This window comes from Pelecanus crispus, chromosome 9 (genome assembly GCF_030463565.1).
Source record: "Pelecanus crispus isolate bPelCri1 chromosome 9, bPelCri1.pri, whole genome shotgun sequence".
In the NCBI taxonomy this organism is placed as follows: Eukaryota; Metazoa; Chordata; class Aves; order Pelecaniformes; family Pelecanidae; genus Pelecanus; species Pelecanus crispus.
In genome coordinates, this window is record NC_134651.1 from 30105472 (window position 1) to 30132251 (window position 26780).

At 39.3% G+C, this 26780-nt stretch overlaps 1 protein-coding gene across 1 annotated transcript in view; it reads left to right on the forward strand.

Moving 5' to 3' along the window:
• Nucleotides 1-26780, forward strand: part of RYK (receptor like tyrosine kinase) — a 65184-nt gene that overhangs the window by 29950 nt on the left and 8454 nt on the right. The window contains exons 7-12 of the mRNA XM_075716304.1: nucleotides 1890-1990; nucleotides 5233-5367; nucleotides 8520-8606; nucleotides 21833-21902; nucleotides 23841-23973; nucleotides 25748-25857. Of these exons, the coding sequence (XP_075572419.1) occupies nucleotides 1890-1990; nucleotides 5233-5367; nucleotides 8520-8606; nucleotides 21833-21902; nucleotides 23841-23973; nucleotides 25748-25857 (636 nt within the window). The remainder of the gene's footprint in view (nucleotides 1-1889; nucleotides 1991-5232; nucleotides 5368-8519; nucleotides 8607-21832; nucleotides 21903-23840; nucleotides 23974-25747; nucleotides 25858-26780) is intronic.

The window sequence follows — 26780 nt, forward strand, 5'->3', positions numbered from 1 at the left end:
TGAGAAAACTAAGAAAGCTCGTAAACATGAACAAGTTAAACCTAAAACCCAGAATGAATCTGACCAAAAAAGTTGTTTTTCAAACTTGCAACAGGCATAAAAAGAATAAATGCTTTTTCAAAATTGCCTGCAGCAGGAAGGCAGCCAAAGAAATCTGTAGGGCTGGTAGGTGATCAAGTTACAAAAGGAGCTTCCAGGGAAGATAAAGTCAGAGCAGGAAAACAAAATGCAAGTTCCACACCAGTGTTTAATGCAGTGACCATGCCAGGACACTTCTTTCCAGGGGACTTGCTGGGGAGTGGATCACATTAAAGCAGCTTGTAGATGGAATAGTGCGAACAGTTAAAATAAGCAGTAATAAGTTGCCAGTGCCAGAGAATATTCATTCAGAAACTAAAGGAAGTTAAAGTGGAGTAGCTAGACCACCAACTGCGGCTCTTAACCTTGCGCTAAAAACTATGCTGGACTCCTGCACCTGGAAGACAGTGAATGTGGGAATAACTTTAAAAAAGGTTTCCAGAGAGAGATCAAGGCCAGCTATAGATGCTGTAGAAGCCTAATGATTGTATTGTGAGAATTTGTAAATTCTGTTCTAAAGAAAAAATTCAGCAAGTACATCTGTGATTATGGTATAATGGGGAAGAGTTACCTTGGCTTTCTTTTTTTTACAGGAAGTCTTACTTCAAAGTTAACAGTGGTTCTTGAGGGCATCACCAAGCATGTCTAAAAATCCTACAAGGGTGGCTAGCACTGCTTGGTCAGTGCTCAGTAGCAGCCCAAGAAGCAAATGGAATGTTGATTATTTGGCAACGTGGAGGGTTATACCCAAAAACGATGTTGTCTTTGTTCTCCCTATACAGTCAGCAGAAGTGGAGAAGCTTTTAAGTTTCAAAAAAAGGGGGGTGTTTGTGTGTGTTTGGGAGGGAGATCAAAAAAGCTTCTTCCGGCCCTGCCATCTGAGCTAGTAACAGGTACTGCCTTTGCCTGCAAACTTTCTCACCTGTTCTTAGGCCATTACAGCTACCACAACTCTTTTTGTAGGATTTTGTCTATGAGGATAAGATAGAAAACATCCTGCTACAGCTTAAGCTATGGTTTGCCTGTCTCTTGAATACTACGTGCAGCTATGGTCCTTCCATAGCTGGAAGAAAAATAGAAGAAAAAGAACTTCCAAAGAAAATATCTCAAAAGCACATTGTAGGTGGCCCTGGAAGGGGCAACAGGTAACCTTAGAGAAAGGAATGACAAAGTGGACTAGGGCAGTTTGGTCTGTAAAAGAGCTGAGACGGGTACAGTAGTATAGGGCAAACAACTGTTTGCAACAGTGAACTAGGGAATATCTATTTGATATTTGCTCCAGCACAGGAATTAAAGCGCAGCAGATAGAGCTAGCAGCTGGCATGCCGAGAGCAAGCAAGAGGAGATCACTCTGGCTGAAAAAGCTAGTTAAGCTTTGCAGGGTGTTACGGTTGTCTCTCCATTTGGCTCAGGCTACCGCTTTCAAGTTTTCGTAGGCATCACTGATTCTCGGTAGGATGTTGGTACTGTGAAACAAATGCATACAAGTCTTCTCTGGAATATGATAGTTTTGTTTCTGGTATGACAGGGTGTTTCTTGCAATAAATGTTTTGTCCCCTTGATTTTTCAAAAGTGAGGAAAGAGAGAAAATTCTGCAAAACAAACAGGAAGAAGTTGTTCACACTTAAAGGACAGAAGCGCTAAGATTTTTGACTCATCTGAAATACATGTTAATGTGTGAGAGACTTTAAAAATGCCATTCCTTCAAAGTCTAGCCTGGAAAGTCTTCTGGTTTTAACTTTGATACGTTAATTTTGCATTTATTAGAGTGGCAAAAAGTCATGTTCGTGTCCATTTCTGTTTTAAAACAGCATTAGCGACAGCAGTAGCTCACAAGGTTTATCCCAACCGTCCACACAGACGACGCAGTACTTGCGAGCAGACACGCCAAACAATGCAACGCCAGTAACCAGTAAGTGTTAATCTAATTACAGACCCTTGCAACAGCCCCTCTTGGACACAGCTGGAGTATTTGGTGGGAGGTGTCTCACCAATTAATCTTTTCATCTTGTTGCTGCAAAGGAAATGAATGGGGAAAAAACTTTATAAGGGTGATATATTAGTGATTTCTTTTTGTTTACAGCTTTGCTTGAAAGTATATTAAATAGTTAAAAAGAGCAGTGAATTAAAAGGAAGGGTGGCAGTGTTTTATATACTCTGATAGACTGATACTAGCTATGTTCTGTGTTAATTCTGTAATTACTGAAGGTATTTATTATCTGCAGAATGTTTACTCCTGCAGTTATTGTCTGTCTTCTCTAGTCTTCTATATCCCATATAGCATCATTCCAGGGAAGGGACTGTTCAGACTGTAGGGAAGCTGGACAGTGTAGGAGTACACTTGGTGTGCTGTTCCCTGGTGGTTCAGTCTCATCTAAGGTTGGACTGACCATGAGCGTTTGCTATTTCCCTTGTGCTGGCACTTATGCTGCTAGGCTGCAAGACGATTCAGGGAGCTGAGTCAGCCAAAACTGACTTCTTTTTAGAGTGATGGGTTTTTGGTTGACTTGGGTCTCTGAGCTGGCTTGTAGCCTAGCTGTATGAGCACCAAGACTGGTGCTTAGAGGCTGTGGGTCTGCATGACTGAGCACTGGAAGAAGGCAGGACTTAGCCCAAAATCAATTGGCTTAAGCTACTGCCGGAGAGCCTGCTTTAAAAGATCTAAAGTGAGGTAAGGGTTTATATTACAAAATGAGAAAAATGGGGGAGCCCGGCCAGAGGATCAGACTGTCTCTCTGTTAAATTGCTGTTTTTCTCAATAGAGTGGGAACTGCCAAGCTGGAATAGTACCCTGGCACTCCTGACCTTTGCGGAAGGTGTAAATTAAACGGCTCCTGTTTTCATCTACTGCCACCAGAGATTTTCTCTTCTGTAATACTCAATAGTATAGTATTAATTTCCTGAAGAGACTTTGTTCAGCAATCTAATGAGTAGAAATGTTAATGTAGAGCTGTTATTCAGAGCTAGGTAAAAATAATGATTAATTACTTTATTTTTTAAATTTTAAAGCAACCAATAAGACCCAAAAGTCTCTCCCATTTTCTTCTCATTCTACTTAGTGATACAGACCATCCCAATTCATGAGGGAACACTGCACAAATGTCATGAAATAAACAGGAAAAACATTCTTAGTCCTTCCACAATCATATTAACCTTGTTTTCAGTAATATTTTGTATTGAGTTTGCATGGCAAGGTTTTGGTAGCAAGGAGGCTACAGGGGTGGCTTCTGTGAGAAGCTGCTAGACACTTCCTCTGTGTCTGATAGAGCCAATGCCAGCCGGCTCCAAGATGGACCAAGATGCTGCTGGCCAAGGCCAAGCCAATTGGTGACAGTGGGTAGTGCCTCTGGGATAACATATTTAAGAAGGAGGGGAAAAAAACCCACCAGGACACAAACTGCAGCTGGAGTGAGGAGTGACAATATGCCAGAGGAATGAGTATGCAGACACCAAGGTCAGTGAAGAAGGAGAGGGAGGAGGTGCTCCAGGTGCCGGACCAGAGATTCCCCTGCAGCCTGTGGTGAAGACCATGGTGAGGGAGGCTGTCCCCCTGTACCCATGGAAGTTATTGGTGGAGCAGATATCCACGTGCAGCCTGCGCAGGACCCCACACCAGAGCAGGGGGATGTGCCCAAAGGAGGCTGTGACCCTGTGGGAAGCCCATGCTAGAGCAGGCTCCTTGGCAGGACCTGTGGACCCATGGAGGGAGGAGCCCACGCTGGAGCAGGTTTGCTGGCAGGACTTGTGACCCTGTGGGGGTCCCACGCTGGAGCACAGAATCATAGAATCGTCTAGGTTGGAAAAGACCTTTAAGATCATCCAGTCCAACCATTAACCTACACTACCAAGCCCACCTAAACCAATCAAGGGTAGACTAGACTAAACCATATCCCGAAGTGCCACATCTACCTGTTTTTTGAACACTTCCAGGGATGGTGACTCCACCACCTCTCTGGGCAGCCTGTTCCAATGCTTGACCACCCTTTCCAAGAAGAAATTTTTCCTAATTTCCAGTCTAAACCTCCCCTGGCTTAGTCTGCTCCTGAAGGACTGCACCCTGTGGAAAGGACCCACGCTGGAGCAGTTCCTGAAGAACTGCAGCCCGTGGGAAGAATGCACGTTGGAGAAGTTTGTGGAAGACTGTCTCCCGTGGGAGGGACCGCATGCTGGAGCAGGGGAAGAGTGTGAGGAGTCCTTCCCTGAGAAGGAAGGAGCAGCAAAGACAATGCGTGATAAACTGACTGCAACCCCCATTCCCTGTCCCCCTGTGCTGCTCGGCGGGGGAGGAGGTAGAGAAAATCAGCAGTGAAGTTGAGCTTGGGAAGAAAGGAGGGATGGGGGAAAGGCATTTTAAGATTTTGGTTTTATTTCTCATTACCCTACACATGTTCTCACTGTTCTCTCCTACTCAGTTTTGATTGGTAATAAATTAAACTGATTTTCCCCAAGTCGAGTTTGCCCATGACGGTAATTGCTGAGTGATCTCCCTGTCCTTATCTCAACCCATGAGCTTTTTCGTTATATTTTCTCTCCCTGTCCACTTGAGAAGGGGAGTGATAGAGTGGCTTTGGGCACTTGGCATCCAGCCAGGGTCAAACTGCCACATGTTTAAATAAATAAATAAATTATCGTCATAGTAATTATCAACCTTTTTCTCTAGTGATTCATAAACTGGTACAAAAATATTCAGACCTTTCTGACTATACTAGTGTATCTAGATGTCTAGAAGTGCCAGAAGAGGGCACTGGTATTTTTGGCTACGTCCTGCTGGGGTAGGGCATCTTCCTGACTCTAACAAGTTTTCTGACAGTCTCCAACTGTGATCTTTATTTCCGTGTTGTCAGGGAAGTGCAGTGTCTTGTTAATCAGCTTCGGTAAATAAGGAGAAGTTTTATTTACTTGATGTTATTAATGAGACTTGATTGCATGACACTATATAGAATTCCTGTGTTAATTTTTTTCCTCCATGGATTATTGTATTCACATGTCTTCTCTTGTGTTTGTTGTTTAATACGATAATTTTTTTAAGATTAATATATCTTTTTACGTATGTGCTGCTAGCATGTCTTTGTACCTGTAGGTGGTGCTGAGGTGAAGCAATGTGCTTGTGTTCTCATTATAAGGGTATTTATATTGGTTTGTTTGGCTCTGCTGGCTCCTCAGGTTATCCTACATTACGGATAGAGAAGAATGATCTTAAAAGTGTCACTCTAATGGAAGCAAAAGCTAAAGTGAAGGACATAGCCATCTCCAGGGAGAGAATAACTCTAAAAGATGTGCTCCAAGAAGGTATTTACAGGACTCGGACACTTGTTGACTACAACATGGTGTTTATAATATATATTAATAGCTAGATTTTTCTGAAATTAATCATGGATGACATTTCTGATCTTCGTAACCTTGGTGAAGGAGAAGAATGTTGAATGATGTTTGCATTTGGGGTGTGGGGGGTGGAGAAAGCAGTTTTCAGAACTCATTGGAATGGGGGGAGTGACTAATCGTGTTCAGTAGATCATTCAGCTTGTCTGTCTTAATAATCTGGTCCCTTAAATGAAGGTAGGGGTTAGATGGCTAAGGAATGAGGTAATCAATTGGGGCTGTAAGTGGCAAAGTAACTCACTTTTGTAAGTTACTGCAGGAGAGCTGCTCTTAACAACAACAAAAAAATCAAAATGGAAACCCCAAAGCCCACAAAAACCTCAGTTGTCTAAACTCATCATCTCAATTTAATAGCTTCTGACTTGGAAATCTGATCAGCAGATGCAACATTTATAGCTCTGATCTGAAAAATTCAGAGATTACCTGATTCTTTTGTCTTGTTTAATGTTTACTTTAGAAATGTTCATGCACAACATTCAACATCAACAAGAACCAATTTAATTTGGGAAATAGACTTAAATATTTAGGTTTTTTTGTCCTTAATTTTTACTGCTGCAACTTCAAGTCTGTGTTCCCTGAGCCTCATGAGAAATCAAACTTTCCAAAGCTAGAGATCTGAGATACTCATCCTTTGGAGGTAGAACTGCTAAATGCTTTGAATTACTGTCTGAAAAAACAATGGGAGAATGCTAACACTCCCCATTTAATGTATGCCTCTAAATCCCTAAGGAGGTAGCTTTGTGCTCAACTCCAATGTTTGTTCTGGAAAAAGCTTCCTTTGCATGCGGGATGTGTTTTGTGTTCCTTTGTACTGTCTGTTGCCTGTAGCTGTGATGTTAGGAGTCATCTGATGACCAGAAGTGACTCAGTACCGCAGCTACGCTTCAGATCTTTAGCACGGAGTGACAGAGCTGCCCTATTCTGCAACACACGGCTTAAATGGCTGTTGAATGCAATTGGGACCCTGTTAATAGTGAGATCTGCTTTCTTGGCCTCCAGTTGGTATTTGAGTCTGTCAAAACCTTCAAAAGTTAGTCAGAGGACTAGAAGACAGACCCTGATTAACAATCATCAGTTTTAGTTCAGGATTGTAGCAGAGTTGAGCCTCTGTCATCTAAGAAAAATGAGCTTCAGAGGGGAAGAAGTGAATAGTAGAAATGTTTACATAAAATTTTCAGGAATTCCTAAGTGCTGCAAAACTTAAAATATATTTTACAAGTCTTAGCCAGAGATTCATTGTAAACTTCAGATAGCTTCCATAACCTACTTTAATATTTTATAAATTTGGGAGATTATGGCTCTGCTGTGGTGTAACCAGTTGGAAAATACAAAGCACCAGAGTTTGAGAGCGCACAAAGGAAGAAGGATCTGTAGGGGCCTTTTGTATTGCTGGGCTGTGCAGCACTTGATTCTGAACCTGCATCAAGCTCATATTGTACTAGATGTAAGACAAAAATGTAGGTGTTGTGAAAGTTTCAAATGGAATAGCTATGCTTTAGCAAATGGAGCAGATGTTAACAGTAAGTGGACCTTTGCCATTTTCTAGTGAAGTAGAGAAATGGCTTAAATATCCAGTCTGGAGAATAAACAGCATAATCTGCAAAAAGCCCAGGAGGAGAGTGAGGCAGAAGTAGTGTGTTCACAGTGCTGTCTCTAAATGTTATAGCACACCGGTGACATGCAATTCCTGCTAAGGTGCAAGTCTCTCAGGGTACCATTAAAAAACCAAACCAAAACAACAAAACCCTAAGCCATGGACCATACAGGCATGCTGTGTTACAGTCTTACTACGTCTAGATGTTGAGTTGCATGAAAATTATTTTCTAGTCATAACCACTTTTACATGCATCTCCATTATCTTTATTTTCAGCATTTAAAAATAGATAGATAGCTTGATACCATAACATGTTTCAGTACAAGATGCTATCTTCCCTTTGACTTTTACATGTATCTGTTTATTGGAAATATGTATTTAAGGCACTCTTATGATGTCTACAAGAACCAAGATGGGAGCGTTTTAGTTTACTGTTAAATAACTTAAGCTATGTATTTACAGTTGCCTGTAGTCTCTAGTTAAATTGCTTCTTAATGAGATTACAATTGGAAGATCCCTGTCTTGCAGGGTTTACTTGCAGTTCCAGGGTAGATGATAGATGTGTTGCACTGTCCCTGTTAAGTATTTAGAAACCAAATGAGACCCACACGTTATGCCAGAAGATGTACAACCAGGCTAAGGCAATCCCTATCAAAGATCTTTCAACCTAATCAGACAGGATAAATCAATGGGAAAGGGATGCAACATATGAACAGACTGCATGAAGATGATGCACATGGTGGTGCCATGGTAATAGTGTGACAGAAAAGTGTTGCCAACCTGAGTTGTATAAAAAGTTAATTCTCTGTGTGTTACCATGCTGCAATTGTTCTTACTCCAGCTGTTCAATATAGCTCCTCTTCCTGTAATGGCTTCATTAAAATTTTGTGAATGGACGAATGTTGGAGACACTGAAAAAAAACCAACCCCCAAACAAACCCAACACCTTCCAGCTGAGGTGAAACATTTCAGTAATGTGATACTGTTTTTTTCAAACTGTTCCATGTATACTGGCTGGCTGAAGCCACTATTTTCCTGTGAATGTTTCCAAAAATATTTCGTCTTCGTGAGAAATGTTTTGACTGGAGAATTCCAGACCTGCTGGATGAGAAAAGGATGGAGTTGTAGTTTTTAGTGCAGACAACTGACACTCAACTGCCACAAATAAACGCATCAGAAGTATTGATACTTCATTTAACTGGATTCTGTTGCTATCATTAGTTCGCTCTCACGCTTGTCTCCCTAAGTTTTAGTTTTCTAAACTTTCAGCATTTACTGCATGTAGTTCTGAATCCAGAACTGGATTCAGTGCTGAAGAGGTGGTTGCATTATATATATTGTTGACATAATAGGATATTCAACGCCTTAATGGCTGTTGTTCCTAACTTTCTGCTGTGGCTTAATCATTTTAATGTTACCAGTGTATTTTTACCACATAATACTTACTAATTGTATGTTCTCTTCATAGGCACATTTGGGCGCATTTTCCATGGGATTCTAATAGAAGAAAAAGACCCCAGTAAAGAGAAACAAGTTTTTGTCAAAACTGTTAAAGGTATGTTTACGTAAATGAGTTTGTTTTGTGTCCAGTTGTTTGGATTTTGGTGCATGCTGAGTGTATCAAGTCTATCTTTAAAAATAAACCCCTCCTCCTCTAAGTACGTAAATGGCTACTGCTTAAAAAGCAAAAACAATTTGGATGCTGCCTTCAGCCAGAGAGAACAGAAATCTTATATGGAAGAAAAATGCATGTTCTCCACTAGTGCCTTCAGTTACTGCGTCTTGAATACTTTTGCTTATTATTCTTCTATGTAAAAAACGTATTTGTTTTTTTTCCCCTAGCATGTCATTGTTCTTTCCATCCACAGCCTTTTCCCCTGTGAATTGCTGAAAAAGGTACCTGCAATACCGCTTAAAAATCTTTTATAAACACTCATGGCTGTAAAAAAGATAGAGCATAGTTTCTGCCATCCTTAAACTTTGTTACTGAAGCATGAGAATTGTAATTTAGAACTTAATTTATACAAATATAGCATCTTTGTTCAAGAAATATGTTGTGGGAGTGACTTAAATTGTGATAGGTAGATTAAAGAAACAACAAGGTAAATATAGATGAAAACCATATTACATCTATCCAACATATATCCCTTCCTCTACACTCATCGAGTTCTCTAGTAGGTCACAACAACTTTGCTGAATTCCATGTACAGTAGTTGCTTCATCAGTTATTTTTGTCATTTTAATTGCGTGTAGTATTGCCTTTGGGTTTTCATTTTACAACTTCTTTAATTCTTTCTTTAAAAAAATAAATTAGGCTTCTATAAGAATTTCAACTTGTTTTAAATTTTTTTGCCTGGCTAGTAATTTTTAAAGATACTCATTTTAAAGAGGAAGGTGGGAATTGGTGAAGCTGCTAAATTTTGTTGTTGTTGAATCTTTCTGGTACCCATTTATTCTGTGCCTTTTTAAGAAAAATACATTGCTTAAAGAAAGCAACCTTCTATTATTCTTGGTATGTTTCTCACAATCAGATGTGTGCTTGTGACAATAATAAAAAAGTTTAGGTGGAAAGTGACTTAGAAAAAGATTCATGTTCATTTCAAAGAGAGGGATTTCCTAAAGCCAACCTGATTTGGAATAAAGGTAGCTGAAAAAGGGGTCGCTATGTCTTGAAACAGTCTGAAGTAGCAGATTGGGATGGATGCTGTGGCATTCTTCAGCTGCTCATTGTTCTTGATGTAGGCATAGAAGGGTGGTGTGCTTTGGCAGTGAAGACAGGTCAGTGCCTGATACCACACCTGTTGCTCTAACAAAATGTGTTGAACTTAAAAAGGTCTAGCTTGTCAGTACTGTGAGCCAAGTACCAGCTGTGAGTAATCAACATAGGCAGTGTGAAATTAGCCTCCTTTCTTGCCTAACAATCCTTACCTTGTAATCAGCCTAGTATGCCTGAACTGTAATGTCCCTCCACCTTAGTGGGATGGGTACCAACAGGGAAGTAGTGCTTTGTGGGTAGCAGGAGGGTAACCTGTGAGTAAATCTGTTTCAGCATTGAGTCAGCCAGCAGAGCTTGATCTGTTTTCTGGGACAACTCCTTGTGTTTCTGCAAATGGAGGGCTGAACAGTGCGGGTTTGCTGCTATCACTTTTCCTGCTTTTTGCTTTTGTACATCCTCAAGGGCATTCCTAGATTCAGCAGAAGATATTTGCATTAATTCTTCAGGAGTGCCTCTGAGGTGGTACACTTTTGTTCTGTAGCACTTTTCCTCCCTGTTGAGTCCAGAGAGGACTTCTGAAAAGTAGATATGCTGCCCCTTTGGAAGATGTTGGTAGCTACCATTTAGCATGATGGTGGTAGCTAGAACTGTGTCTGCTGAAGTAATCATAGCTGTAACAAAAGTAATGGTCCTCTTGTAAAAAGGAAAGTATTTTCTTGTAGTGATTTCTAGTAAGAAGTAAAGGAGCATCCTCAATTTAAAAAAAAAAAAAAAAAAGTATGCTGCTTTGCAGTATTTTGGGAGGTTTTCCCAAATTCTGCCCTCTTCTGTTGCCCCTCCCTGCCAAACAGTTCTGACTGTCATTTTGGTTTTATTTTATATAGTTTCCAAAAGACTTATCCCCTATCACATGAGCCTGGTAAGCCTGTGTATGACAAGGCTGTCTAACCTGGGGCATTATTCACCAGTGTTCTCTTAACCTGTGATCCCCTTCGCTATGTTATTTGGTGGTTCTCTGTCCTGATTCAGAGTCAACAAACACTATGGCTCTTATGAGCCCTACAATTGTTGTGAGCTGGGGCAGTTTGACGTCTGTACGGCACTAGTTAAGCATGCTTACTTTTTACAGCATTGGATTAAATGACAAGACAACATTTGTGAGAACAGATCTTAATTTAGCTGCCTCCCATCACCACATGTCTAATTGCTTTGCCAAAATGGGCCTTCCAATCCACTCTTACAGCTGCATTTCTCCCTTGCAGTGCCTTGTATCTTTGACACAACATGCATTCTGATTCCTCTAGCCCTTCCCTTTGCAGTGAAAAGTTTGCTGGCTGCGGTGAACTGGAGCATGGTCTTAAGGGAGTAATGGTATTCATATAATTGTTGTCTGTGGAAAATTTCTCAGCTTTAAAAAGGGTCTATATGGACAAAATTTATAATAGATTTTGCTGATACTTGTCTGTGAAATAGCACTGGTTTGGGCAGCGGAACATTGCTAGGAAAATAACTATAAACATCCCCAGTTATCCTTACAGCAGTTCATTTGCAGTGCTAGTACTAAGCAGCTTTGTCTTCGTACCCTGGCTGTGATAGCTGTGTGTGCAGCTGGGTCATATAGTAAGTTGGGAATTTGATCTGCTTGGAAAAAAAACCTATAAAAATTCTCTCTTAACTAGACTTTTCCCTTGATCTCGTTCTTTCTGTGACCACACACACACTGCTGTTTTGGCACAAACACAGGAGTAGGGCAGGACCACAAAAGCGAGATGGGTATGAGAACTATTAAACTGACTTAAGTACCTCTGTTGCTGAAGGCAAGAAAGGAGCCTGAGGGTCATGGAAAAGAAACAAGGGAAAAAGGCTTTGTCTTTGTAGCTAAGAGTAGAGTACAGGGGGAGAATCACCTCCCTCAACTTGGGAACTTTGTCTAGACATGACCTTAGTTGGTGCAGTTGTCTACTGTGTTACCGGATATACGCCTTCACCCCTGCAGAGTAACACTAGTGTACTGGCACAAAGTGGCCTTGTGATGGGTGTTACCATTGCAAGCTATATTGATCATAGCAAGTTTGCATTGTGCAGAGTGGTAAAGCTAGTGGATTAAGTGATTATCCACTGGACATGCCCAAGAAAGCCCAACAAGTAGTGTACATGGAATTGGAAGGCTTCCTTGCACCATGGCCAGCTCATGTATGTTGGCTTTTAGGAAAGACCTCTGCTGTAGCAGGAAAGGGGTCAAAGAATGGTTATTGTGCCATTCAAGTAATGATTTCTGAATACTTCTCATAAGAAAACTTGTGAAGAAAGGTCATGCCATAGAAATAACAGCAGGTGTGTATCATAATGGATCTCTTCTTTCTTGTGTTCTTTCTTCATATTAGTGTATTTATAAGATCCATATCCTTTCAGGATGGGTTACTTCCTAATAACGTAGACAGAGGGGAATGCGCTGTCAGCTTTCTCATTTCATATCCTGGAGAAGATGAATGTTGTGGCTGACATGCTTATCGGACGATAGTTATAGCTGTGAGTATTTCCCACTCTGAGAGAGGTGTGTTTGCGGCCTTGTCAGCTTGCCTCTTTCCTATCTTTTTACCTCGCCCTGGGGTTGATCCTTTTCTGCAAAGGATCAAAAAGCAAAGATAGTTGACTGGTTATGGGAGTAACTGCAGCAGCCCTTCCCACTTTCCTTCCCTGATGTTTTCTAGCCTTCTGGTAAGGTGTTGAGCATTACTACAAACCGAAAGAGTGCTAACTGAAATCAAGAAGCCTTGATTTTTCTGAACTTAGTACTTGTTCTCCCTTCTGAAGTGATCCACTGTTAAAGGAATCGGTAATACATAAAAACTGAGAAAGCCTGGACCTGCCTACCTTTGTCCTGAGAAACTCTTGAAGTGAAAAAGGCCATTCAGAGAGTGTGAGACTAGTTTCCAGGAATGTATTGTATTCCCCATTTTCTCAAGCTGCAATTGACCTATTAGCTCAGACTCTCAAAGGGCAAGTTTGATCCTAATAAAGCGACATCAGCGCAGGAGGCAAATAGATTGGAGTTTGCTTGTTTAGCATTATTTCACTAGTTTCTCCTACACTACAGAACTTGCCTGAGGTTTTTCATCTGACCCGTTCATTAAGTCTTTGACGTGCTTTTCAACCGATTCAGTGACTACTTGTTCCATAGCTTGCAAATTGATACAACTGAAAAGTTGGAGACCCTTTTCTTAAAATCTCAGTGCCGTGTCTTTTATGAAGATATAGTCTGAAGGCAGAATTAATCCCTAAGTGCCAGAAGTTCACTCCAGATCCCTTGGAAGAGGTTTTTCTTTCACCTAACTGTAGTGCTCTCTAGAGAAAAGTTATAACATGCCCTGGGTAGTGACAAAGCTTCTACCTGCGTGTTCATGAAATACATTAATTTATAATAGTTTTTTTAATGCTGTATCATCTAACACTTTAGAGTGTGTGTCTGGATGTCTGAGTCTTCCATTATGTGCAGTGCTCTGTGCCAAAGAGGTGAGCTTAGAAGAAAAAATGGGTATCAGTTGGCAAAATCAGAGGTAGTTTTCTGGAAATTCTAATAACTTTAAGAGTACAAAGATCACAAGCCCTAGGCAAAAGGTGTCACTTGTTCATACTTTCACCCTTCATGTTAGCCATCCAGTTGTTGTTTTGTGTTTGCAGTTTACAGTTTCACTGTGTATTAATTTGCTAGTCATTGTTGTAAAAGTTTTAGCTTCTTTCACATTTAGACTTTCTATGGATAATTTGCCTTCGTTCTTTCTTTAAATGGATGTTCATGAAGATTAAGGATGTGTGTCTCATTAGCGGTAAGAACAAGAATATGTGATCTGCACTGTATTTGGGATGCTGGAATTCATGGATCAACACAACCTGAATAAGTTCTTTGTTAGAAAGATGAGAGACTTGGCTGGCATTTGCTTTCTTCATTGTGTTTCTTGCTCTACAGTAGAATTGTTTTATGAAGTTGTAATGCTCTGCTTTCCTTTCCAATAGGAGGTTTCCAATCACTCAACTTTGGGAAGTGTCTCGATTGGCATGTTTCTGAAAGCTGGCATTGCATCTCTTGCCAGCAATTGACAGATCTCTTCTGCCTTTACATAGCATGAAATAGACTTTCTTGTGAATCTTTTAGATCATCTTATGTCAGAAGAGAAAGAAAACACACAGTCTTCACCTTTGATTGAAAGAACACATTGTTTAATGGTGCTTTTCCTGTGAAGGAGAAAATTCTTTGCAGAACAAATGGAATTGTATTATTCCAGGAACATACGCAGTGAGTTTGAGTTGTGCAGGGCCCTGACTCATTTAGTACGTTCTGGCCAAGGTACATTTTTGTTAAAAACAACTGATCGTGCTGTTCAAGATAACCTGACTGCTTCCATTTCATTTTCTAATGACATAAAATTTTTCTTATGTACAAGAAGGGAGTGTTTGAAAACAAACCACCCATGAAAAGCACCGGAAACAAAGTCATAGTGTGAGTGGAGATTAACTCTTAAGACTTCATAATTTTACCAACTTTAACAAAGCTTTGAGTTTTGTTCATGTCTTCATAGGTCACTAAAGGACTCTTTCAGCATTCTTGGCTATCTCTAACATTATACTTTTAAAAATTTTTGTTTATTGTTAATCTAGTTAAGAGGGGATGTTCAAAGTGCACCCACATGGACAATATGGGTCATGATGCTGTAATGGAAGTCTTGGAGAAGGACCTTACCATGAATTTGTCTGGTACATCTCAGGACTGCAGCCGTCTTCAGAGTATTTGTAGTACGCAAGACTTTTCTAGTATGAGTCAAAACATACACTTTGCAGTGCAAGTTTGTGTTGAGTTGTAGGTATGAGGAAACGTATTAGATGTTAAATGTATGTTAAAACAAGTGGGACTTAACTGTCCATAGTGTGCAGACCTGTTACTGCCTTCATTCATGTGATACCTGTTTTGCCTTGCTTACGACCTAGCCGAGTGCATGTTCGTGACCCTTTAGGACTTCTTCAGTACAGTTAGGAGGTGTTGGAATAGAGATCCTGAGCACTTAGGCTGTGTAAAGCAGGGGAAAGCAATAGGTGTACTTAGGTGACAAGTGTGTATACCAAGTTGAAGGGTTTCTTGTTCATATTAGACATATAGTGTACTGCAACCTGGAGCATACACAGTTGTTCCCAAGGTACCATTTTTAAATTGCATTGAATTTACTATTCTGGGTAGTTCATTCTTAAAAGCACTGCCTTGTGAAAATATTTGTAAGTTTAACTTCATGCCTTAAATGTACAGTGTTTAAGTTAATTGTTAAAAGTATTTAACCTTCCAAAATCAGAGTACAGGATCCTGTTTATGACAAAAAAAATTTCAAGAAAAGAGCTGCTTCTACTATGAGCTAAATTCTTAGCAGTGTCTTCATAAAGGAAGATACTTGAATTTAAAGAATTAGGGAAAAGTAGCAAATTTCTGAATATCACCTTAAAAATGCACTATATTTGTCACTCAATCCTAGTTCATTAGGAAAGGATCCTGGGAAACCTAAAATAGTGCAATATACATTAAAACAGTATTGAGTAGCAGCTCTCAGAGGTTGATGTCCAAAGTACTGTATTTCTTAATTTAAAGATTTGCTATTCCATATGCTTCTGCAGGAAAAAAAAAATCGTATTCTACAGTACATTTTCACTTACAGTTAAAATCACTACTTGAATTTCAGTTTTGTTAGCTGCTGCCCTTCAGCAGTTGATAGACTTTGAAACATTGTCAGTTGTGTCTCGCTTCCCCAGTTTCATTTCACATTTACTTACACTTTCAGCTTCATTTTAAGTAAAATGGATTACTGAGCAAAGAGCCTTTTACTTTTTGCTATTTGCTGCTGCTCCTTGGATTCTAGTAATATTATGTAGGGAAACAGCACTATCCCCCATTTGTACTTCTCTCTGCCCTTATCTGTGGTTTAAAATTGCATGTGCATTTGTAATGTAGGAAAACCAGAACAGCATTCTCAGTTTTAGCAGTGTCATGTTGAATCAATTCCAGAATATATTAAAATTAGGCTTGAATTTGAAAATATTAACTGCATTGCTTTAAAAAATAAACTTGTGTGGTTGTGGTGTGGAAACAAACATTTCAATATAAATAGCCTTGATATTAAGATTGGAGGAGAAATCCTGCTCTACTGAAATTTTTACAAGACTAAGTGTAGTGTCCTATGTTGTAACCTCCTTATGTTGTCATTTGTGTGTGTATGTCTTAAGATACAGAACCACTGAATTCTTTAGGATGCATGGTTGCCTTGTAAAGCAGATAGACATTGATGCATGAAAGTATAACCATTACCTGAATGCCTCTGTAGCTGTCTAGACTCGTGCATCCAATAGTGCGGCTAAACAGGAGCAAGGTGGTTTTCCTTCAGGTCTGTGGTAGGCAGAAAGTGATCAGATGTGCTACTGGCTTCCACAGTAACTTGTCACTGTCTAACTGTTAGGGCCTTTTGAAGTTCTAAAGCGTAAATATTTTTGGGTATGTATTTCCCCTCCTACCTATAAAAAAGCAGACTGGATCATGACTACTTGCATTCCTTGAGCAATTCATCCTTCTGTTGAAGGAAAGCTCTGAAAATGTCTGCTAGCAGCCTTAAAAATGTCATGTACAACAGACATGAACTCAAGATAGTCTTTGGGTGTTGAATTTCTTCCAAAAAAACAAAGACTTGTGTAGAAGGATTAAAGCAGTATTTCAGGCATGTATTCTCTTTGAACTGGGATTGAATTCTGCCTTGGGAGAAATTTTACATAATGAATGGCTCTGCAAAAGCAGCAGTAATTAAAAAGGATGCGTTGATACTAGGAGCATTTCTTACCCAAAGCTGAACGCTTAGGGCAGTTCTAGTACTACAGTCTCAGTTCCTTATGGGCACAGAGTCTGTGACCTTTGTGCCTGCCTGTATGCTTTTCACCCTTCAATAACTGGAGCTTGTGGACTTTGTCGCAGTATATTTGGCAAAGCCCGCAAGTTTGAAAGATAAAAAGGGTAATACAAGCTTTGTGAAAACAGGTAGCCATATAGAAAATGGGTTGTATAAGTATTCTGATGTTGGGGAATATTAGCTTGCAATATGAGACAGAAGGAAGTTTGCACAGGAACAAATAGTTACAAATGGTCCAAAGGTGAGAAAAACTTCAGGTAAAACATCTTTTTAAATATTGCTGTCAGGAAACTTGTTTATCAGAAGCCTTAGACTTCCTAGCTGTAGTGTTTATGGAGCTGCTCCTGATAGGAGTGCTGAAAGAAATTGCTGTGTGTTACTGCCAATAGTAGGCTATGAAAGGACTCTGGGATGACTTCAATTTTGAAACCTTTGGTTATATTGCTTTTAAGATTCTGCTTTGTCTTCCATCTGAAGAAACAGATTTCAGCGACTGTGCTACAATCTAAAGTGTTTAAGTTATAATGCTTTGCTTTGCTATTTTGAGATTCTAGGAGGTCTTACTTAAAATGTTATTCTTGAAAGCCATCCAGATAATCGGGTAACCCACTGCAATATCCAGGTAATTGCTGCTTTTCATCTCTGGTAAGTAATTTGAGGTGTGGAGTGACTCTCTTCCGATATGCTACCACCTAGTGAATGTAGAGCATGATGTTACGAGTGCCCAGTCTTGTAGCAAGCAAATTGCTGCAATGTTAATGTCGTCACAAAACTTGCCAGAGATTTTTTTCATGTGAGTGTCACAATGATTCATGTGACTAATGAGTGATGGTAAACAAAGATTTAAAATGCAGTTTTGCAGATGGCCTTTAGAAGTTGTTAAAAATCAAATAGGTGCTCTTTCTCCCCATGAACCAGGAAGGGCCTCAGCACATATCATACTTGCCAGAGTAGTATGGAGAGATTAGCCTCTTATATTAAAACAGTAGCGCCAAGGGCCCCATTGTGCCTGGCTATATACAAATAACGTAATATCATGAGATAAACTTGCAGATGTGTCAAAGCTTCTTGAAATCCTAGCTTGTTCTTGCTCTGTGCCTTAGGGTAGACTTTCACAGCCAGGCTCTTGGCACAGAAAGGGTAAAACCAGTGCTTTAAAAGCATGTTCCTAGTTCTGGAATGCATTTACATCTATCTCAAATAGTCTTGTTTTTAAGCACCTTCTGAAAGTTGAACCTTTTTGGTCCTAAGTTAACATCTAGAATTACTACTGGGTATTAAATCTTTCTCTTAACTTATGTGACCTGAAGTCTTTGCTGTTCAGTTACTCAGCTGTTGGTGTGTGATAGCCTTGTGAAAAGAGGTGATGTTCTTTCATGGCTAAGAAGCACTGACCTGTCTACACCTCGTGATCATCAGGCTGCAACTGCATGAATTGTTGAGCACTGATGTACTCTTAATCACAAATAGTGTTAATATCTCAGAGGGAAGCTTAGCTTTTTTTAGGGCTTTGAAGAAGTTGTGCAACAAGCCCTTGTTGCCTTGCCCTGGAGTGTTTGACTTAAACTCATGCATATTTCTTGATGCACAAACTTAATATATGGGAGACTATGGCCTCCTCTGTCGTGGCTTTAAGTTGCTATTTTAATTTAAGAGGTTTCTGGCTCTGTGGGAGGCTTTCCCTCCATTCCTCCCTCTTTAGCTGCGTGTGTGGCTGTGTTCATATCAAATGACTTCACGGATCTGGTACAGAAGAAACAAGCTGCGAAAGCCTGTAGGCATTCTTGCGTGTTTGACAAGATCATTCCCCAGGTCTTATTTTGTGTGACTACACAAACAATTCTGTGAGTAAAACACCCACGTGTGTGTACTTACATGTAATACTTGGAGATTTGATACATGGTTTCAGTACAGGATTACACTTTGACCTAGGCAGGAAAATGAAATCTGTAGGATTCACCTTAGTATGTCCTCATAAAAATGTCTCACCAAGCTGGAATTGCTGGGTTGTGGCTGTCTCTGGCTTTGCTGTGGGCCCGTGTATTTATCTTATCAAAGCCATAAATGCTGTGGATTTTCTGGATTACTTTTAAGGGTTTTCAGTGCAGGATAGTCAGATTCACCAGGTCCTCTACAACAAAATGTATTATTACAAAAATCACCGTCCTAATCTATGAAGACCTGGATGCTCGAAAGTGTTTATAATAATCTACTAAAGGTGACAATTTGTTTAAATGTACTTTTTGTGGGTAACTAAAGAAAATGGCCTTAAAAGGAAATCTAATTGCAGTGGGTACTATTGCAGTAGCATTATTTTGGTATGTTTTTTTACCCCTTTTGACTAGAAACACTCAAACAGGTGGTGATTTATATTTTGTTTTTAATTCTATCTAGTATGAAACAACAATAATCAAATTTTGTGGTTGTTCTAAATTGGCACCAGTCTAAGCTAGAGGGAGATTAGTCTTGTACTGCTATTGTTTGTTTTGAGCATGTTGAATTTGTTGGTGTTGTGTAAGTTTTTTCCATACGGAAAACAAGGAAATAATATTGATAAGAAAACACAATACGGATGCTGGGACTGTTTCACAAGATAAGATTTAGATTTCCGTATATACTTGAGTGGGAGTCAATCATCCTTTTGGGTGCTCAACAACTATAGCTTAGTGTCTCTGAGCTGAAAGAAAAAAATGAAACATAACAGTGATCTGCTGAAAAACACCCTGTGTGATGGAAAGGGAAAGGCATCAGCAGAAGTGTTGTCTCTTACAGTGTTAGCACGAAGATATGAATAGGTGCATTGTCTGAACCCGATTAACTCATTATGTAGATTTTAAAGCCAGTCTTAAATAATGTCTGATTTAGAGCTTCGAATTTTTGCATGGTGGGTCTTATAATTAAAAGCAAACCAGTTAAGCAAGCAAGGGCTAAAAAATCTATAAGCAAGTTAATCACCTTAAACTCACACCTAGTAATGTCTTTCTTGCCTTCGTTGTATGCTGGGATGAAGAGGTTGTGGTTTTGAGTTCTAGTAATTAATACATTTAAGCCTGAAGCTGTGTACTAGTAGCCTGGTGGCAGTTCCTTTAACTTCTTATAATATGCTTTTACACCTCTATTTTTAATGCTTCTTGCCCTTTATAACAGTTGGATAATTCAGCCATTCATGCCCATATAACTTCATTTTAATGTAGTATCTTGTTTTTTCTTGTCTGCTTACAAACCTTTGAAGTCTGTCTCCTATATATCAAATTTGTCATGTATAAAACACTTGAGTGCTGTTGCTGCACAGTAGGTAGGACCTTCTATTTCTTATGCCTCTCTGTGTTGGAGTTCAAACTAGAGACACTTAAGTATGGCCAGGTGAGACCTCCTGCACTGCAAGAACCTGTTCATACCCTCCCCCCATACATAATTGTTATCAAATACAAGGAAATGCACTGTTTTGATGCATCCCATAATATACCACAGCCAGAACTGTCACTAATCTCATGGCACCTCTGTGTCTGGACTTCTCTAGAGTGCTGTGTTTTGGCTTTTGGTAGTCTTGGTCCTTCCAGCCTGTACAGGGTCTAGGCAGTGATGCTCCTTAGCGGTTTCCAAGCATGCTCAGGGTTCAGCCTCTGGCTGGGACCTGTGTCTGCATTTATAACCTCTGTTTCCTGATCTCCATCCACCCCCCACCCCCCACCCCTTTTTTTTTTTTTTTTTTTTTTAAGTGCCTGTATGCTTTTGGGAAGGCATGCCTCCTTTTTAATCTCTCCTGAGCCGAGGTGGTAGTTTGAAGTAGTTTGCCTTGGGGTATCATTCCTTTCCCTGTCTTGGGGGAACTTTCTCAATCCAGCCAGTGTTTTGTGGCTCACAGGTTCTTGAGTTGCACAATTTCTCTTTTGATGAACCCTTCTTAGGCAGGAGCTGTGTTGTGCCTGAAGGGGAAAGCTAAATACCAATTTGTGTATTATGGTTAGAGCCTATCTATTTAGTTTGCCATTGCCATGAGGGGGAAGGCTGTGCTCTCCCTCTGGGTTTTGTGCTTTCTTTCCCTACCTTGTGCTCTTAACTCAGTCAAAAGGCAGCGTTAAAGTTCAATTAGGAAAGGGTGTTAGAGCTGGTACAGGGAGGAGGGTAGACAATGAAGAAGGGAAAAGAGCAGATGAGTTCTTTCCTCCTCTTCTTCCCAGGCCAGTAAAATGTTGGTTTGACTCACCTGTAATATGCAAATTCATCCTAATGCAGCAAGGAAGACTGATAGGCCTTTGCTGGGCTCTCTCCTGTGCTAGCTTGCTGCCTAGGCACACCAGTACTAGTTCTAGCATGAAGGAGGGACAGAAAATGCACCCAGGTATGAGGAGGGTGGGATTGTGAGAGCTCTGATTTACATTTGGTTAAGCTTCCCTGTTGCTTCTTGCCACCGGGGCGGGGGGGGAACCCAAACACAAAAGTATTTGTGGGGAAAGGGTTACAGATAATACTTTTGCTTCTGCCTAGTAGATGTTCTGATTGCTCTGGGTTACTGGAGTTATCACAGATGCTTGAATTTTAGCTGGCAGCAGTGATTTTTTTTTTTTTGAAAGGTGGGGAAGAGAACAGCAAACATTTCTGAGGTTACCAAGAGTCAAGTGTTTCAAGTAGAGAGCAGTAAATAAGTAAGTCTAGAAATAAATGGTCTCCATCAGTGTGGAAGTAATCTGCAGAAGCCTATACTGGTAATTCAGCAGTGAAATGGGTCTTCTGAGCACCTCTGTGCTTTTGGGAAATACACAGCACCCTCCCCTTCTTCCAGCACCACCGGCCACATGTGCAGGATGTGACCCGTGCTGCCTAGTGCAGGCAGTTCATGCCTGCCCAGAAGCTGTCAGGAAGTGGCAAAAGTACAGTCTGTCGGCACCTGGTGTGTGTTTTATTTCCTTTTTCAGCTTCACCCCATTTGTTTAAGCAGAAATATGCCCTAGAACTTGGCTTACTCGTTTGGGGTTTTTTAAATTCCATTTTAAAAAAAGTAAGCAAGTTCTGTTTGTGCTCAGATGACCTCAACTGACTTGCACATGTGGACCAAAGCTTAATTAATATGTTGATTTGTTTCCAAAATTGTATCTGTAGTTCTTTTTTTTTTTTTTTTTTTTCCTAAATTAGATCAAGCCTCAGAGGTACAGGTGACAATGATGCTGACTGAAAGCTGTAAACTCAGAGGACTTCATCACAGGTAAGCTAAGCAGTGTTTATAAACAAAACTGTATCTGTGTGAGCTGAAAATACTTGTGCTTAAAGATCCCTAGAGGGAGAAGAAATTATTTTTTTCAGAACTCAGCAATATTTTATATGTTTGGAATTTTTTTTAAGCCATAAAGAGCTGAAACTATTTTTGTGTCACTTTAAAATACAAAATTCTATATATGCTTCTTATTGCAAAGGGTGCTTATAAGCTTTTTTCCAGCTGCAGTCAGTAAAATGAAATAGTAGCAGTGTGTGGGAAGATGGGGAAAGTCTTTGGTTTGGTGTTCCAAGCCTTGCAGTGAAATATGGGTAGATAGTCCTTTTATATATTCTTTACAATTACTGGAAAAGGTGCTGCAGGCATGTGTTGTTTTACCCTGGTTCTTGCACAGACTAGTTGTTAAATGTGGAGGGGATCTTAGTGATGATGAGAGTAAGTATATGTGGAGGTTGATTATCAGTTTAGCTAATGTACTAGTCTGTTTCGTATTGTTCATAATTTTCTACGTGGCACAGACAAGTACTGTGATTAGGTACCGTCCCACATGGAGATGAGGAAATGCATTTTAGCAATCTTGTACACATGGTGTCCTGGTATGGCATTGTAACATCTCTGATGGGATTTGTTCCTTAAGAATTACTGGCATGATCTTCTGGAGTGATGGCTTAAGTTTTTAAATTAATGCCCCAAACAGCTTCAGTTAGTGGCAGTTTTGCAGCTTGGATTGAAGGCTGAAATTGGCTTTTAAAGATCTTCATTACTGGCAAGGATGCAGGTAAGACGAAACCTGCACTCATTATCAAGTCCCTAGACTGGTAATTGATCATTTTGCTGGTAATGTGAAAGAAATTAGAATAGTTCAAGCAGAATTATTAGTTTTACAGTGCATTTAAAAGCTGCTTTTCTAAGAATTATTATAGTTAAGACCTTGCCTAAAATACAGGATTATTTAATTAAGAGGAGTAGTAGGTTCTTGGGGAAACATACTTAAGATTGAAACAAAATGAAACAACCCCTGTCTCATCATTCAAAATCAGTTGTTATCTTCCCTTTTACAAGTCAAACTTTAAATAGTTCAAAAAGCTTTTCTTCTGTACAGTGCCTATAAAGCTGGGACTTTTATCTTGATCGAAGGTAGAGCTACATGGGTATGTAGAGCTTATGGGTGTGACATCTGACTACCAGACTTCTTCAAGTAAGAACAGGAAATTTCAAAGTTCCCTTTTAGAAATCATTATAACTCATTGAAGATTTCCTACTATGTTTTCAATAGAAGATAGAGGGTTTTTAAAATTGAAACTATACACAGTTTGTTTCAAGTTTCTACAAATTTATATGTTGATACTATAGGAAGATGTTTAAGCAATGCAGCATGGGGGTAGTCTGAGGCATAAGGAGGAGTAAAACACCTGTGATAAAACTCCTGAGATACTTCTGCATTTAGAGTGCAATTTAATATTTAGCTCATTCAAGACTAAAAATTTCTGTTCAGTCATTTTGAAGTGACTCAAACATGATGTTTTGACTTTTAAACCACTCTGTAATGTAGCTATATATTTTATATCTGTAGCTGCATTTAGAATGATACACTTCCAAGTTGAAGATATATCACTTCTTAATATAAATGATAACTTGTATTCATAGAAATCTATTTCAGCCCTTTTGGACCAAGTGAAAAAATGTGGAGGGTTCTTCCTAATGGGAAAGTACTCAAGTCTCTCTCTCTTTTTTTTTCTTTTTTTTTTTTTTTTTTTTAAATGTTGAGGGCTTCAGTTATTTGGAGACCTTGTGCTCTGCAATTTGTAATGCAAGATTGGTGCGTTTCTTCAGTTTTGAATTACTTTCATTTACTGTGTTTAAGGAGTGAGAAGATTTTTATCAAATTTCAGTTTCATAAAATTAGGGATTTCTCTCCCTATCTTCCAGGAATCTGCTACCTATCACTCATGTCTGTATAGAAGAGGGAGAGAAACCAATGGTGCTGCTGCCATACATGAACTGGGGGAACCTTAAACTATTTTTGCGACAGTGCAAGTTGGTAGAGGCCAACAATCCTCAGGTACACTCAGAAATCTGTGACTTCTTGCCCATTAAACTTAGACTTGGTTTGTCATCTGTGTCTGTGCCTTAAAAGAAATAGTTGTGGTATTCACCTGTTCTGTTGTGACAATGAGAGAACTGGCAAGCAGGTTCCCTAACAAGTGTTTGTCTTGATTCATACAAGGAAAACATTCTTGGCTGCGTTTGTCATGGACGTTCAGAGGCCATGAAGCTGAGTTAAACTCTGATTAGGGTAGTAGCTGGTATATCAATACATCTTAAAAAAAAAAAAATTAAGAAGTAGAGAAAATGGTATATGATTGTGGATTTAAGTTAGAATACACAGGGGAAAATTCTGTGTGGAGAAATTTCAGATTTACTGATTTTATTTTTGGTATAATTAATAGATTATCCCTTTAATTACTGCAGTTCTTAATTATTTTATAGTAAGCATAAAGCACTTTGTTAAACTTTTAAGGTGCTGCTGTAGATTTGCTATTAAGTAAAATAATTGGATTTATTTAACTTTAGATATGAAAAGAAGCAATCTGCTAGGGGTTTTTTTTTTACTGCTGTGGGTGCTCTTTAGCATTCATAACTTTACTGTGTTTCAATGGAACCTGTTGTATAAATTTCATGATAAGTGAGAAAATATTCCTAGATGAGAACATGTTTTGTGTATTTTTAAAAATCTGAGTAAGTTTTTAGTGATGGATGTGTATATGTAGTAAAACTGTCCCTGTAGTTAGGATTACCTTGTCTTTTTCTTCAACTTCACCTTGGTTTGGCTTCTGTCTTTAGGCTAAATCAAGCACAAAATGAAATCTTGTTTCCCGAGTTCAGCATTTGTCCCTGTTATGTACCAGATTTCAAACTAGCAAGGGCCACCTACCTCTGTTAATTTACAAGTGATAAGCTGCTAGTATCTTTCAGCTTTTGATTTTACTTGTTTTGCTGCTTAATCTGGGTTTTAAATCCCTATGCAATGCACCAATATTCCTTTCCAAGAATTCAAGCAGAAATTGTATTTATAATCTGTATTATGTCAAACAGGAGTTGCTTCTTAGTAACTAGGTATGACTGTACTTAACTATCAAAAAATGGGGCATTTGGTGTCCTAGATACTTATTTTAAGATGGAGCTTTTCTACAAATACCTAAAGCAATCTTGAGTTTTCTGAAATTATATATGGCTATTGTTCTTAATAACAACCTGTTAATGAAGAAGCCAGTTTATTATTGTTTTAATTTTGTATTTGGTTTATTTTAACCCCAGTCCTGCAATGTTAGTGTGTCCACCTACATAAATATGTAAATATATTTACATATATAAATATGTGCAAGGGTTTAATTTATATAGGACTGTGAAACCGTAGAAGTGGATGGAGCAACAGCCTTTGATACTAGTTTTCAGCAGTAGATAGCAACAAGAATTTTGACTGCTTTTTGTGCTCCACTGCCTGAAAATGAGTTGGTTTCCAAAGTGAAAAAAGTGTGGTAAGAAGGGTAAAATTGACCATTTTTGCCTGTGTTCACCACTAATCAAAGGAAAGGTTGTGTAGCAGTGAGTCAGTTGCAGACTGGAAACATTTGCCCCTAGCATCTCAAAAAAAAAAGTTAAAATTTAGAATAAGGAGTCTTCCTAAGTTTTCAACAGGTGGTAGTGTCTGTAGCTACTAGAAAGCATCAGCCACTAAAGGTGAGGGGAGGGAGCAGTAGAATACGACAGAACCACTAATCTCACAGGCACTGGGCTTGCAGTTTTGCAATTATTGTTGTTCTGTGCTGTTGCAGGCAATTTCCCAGCAGGATCTTGTACATATGGCTATTCAGATTGCCTGTGGAATGAGTTACTTGGCCAGACGGGAGGTCATTCACAAAGACCTGGCTGCTAGAAACTGTGTGTAAGTACTCAGCGGGGTAGAGTCATCATGCAGACAATGTTACATCAGTAGCTAGAGCTAGGATGAGCTTTCTCCAGTTGACCTTGATCTCTACTTCAAAATATACTGCTGTGTTGGGTTTTTTTCCAAATTTTGGGTGGATAATCTAGTCAGTGTTTTTCTCTAAACATAAGGTGAACCAGAAAGCATTGTTTTCAAGAAAGCAGAATATCCTCATCTTAAATACTTTTGCTACATTTTGTCTGTCTATATTTTTTTTCAAAGGCTTGAAAAATATCTAAGTTTCCCTTTTAATAAAAATTTGGAATGTGTTTGGCTGTTTACCAATGGATAGATTTTTGTATGAAGTTGGTTTTCTTCTTTTTTTTTTTTTTTTTCTCCTTAAAAATATAACTTAATGGCTTTGATCGCTGGTAGATTTCTTAGGTGGCAAATGATGGATAGATATGAATGTGCTCTGTAAATGGTAGGAATGCTGAAGTAGGGTTTGAGACAATTTTCTGACTCGAATATGCCCTCAAAATGTAGAAATTGCTTAAGGTATTTGGTGGCTTTCTATAAACCAAATCACTCAGTGAGCACAGTTGGTGGTCTCTCTCCACCTGCTTTCATACCTAATAGGGGGAAACATAGAAAATACAGGGTTCTGCCTAAACTTAACTAAACATCTAAAAATACCTAAAGGGGCAGTTAGTCCGTGAGCTTAGTCTTATGATATCTGCAAATAATGTCATAATTGAAGTAACACAGTTACTCTTCAGAATTCAAGACCACGTTTGAAGCCTTGAATTCAAGTTCTTGATTTGGAGATACGCTTCTTTCTGCCTCCCCTCAAAGGACATGTACTGGTCTATTAATGAACTAGCAATGAAAGAAAAGGAGAAAGAAGCAACCTCTGGGTTATACCACAGAGCTGTGTACAA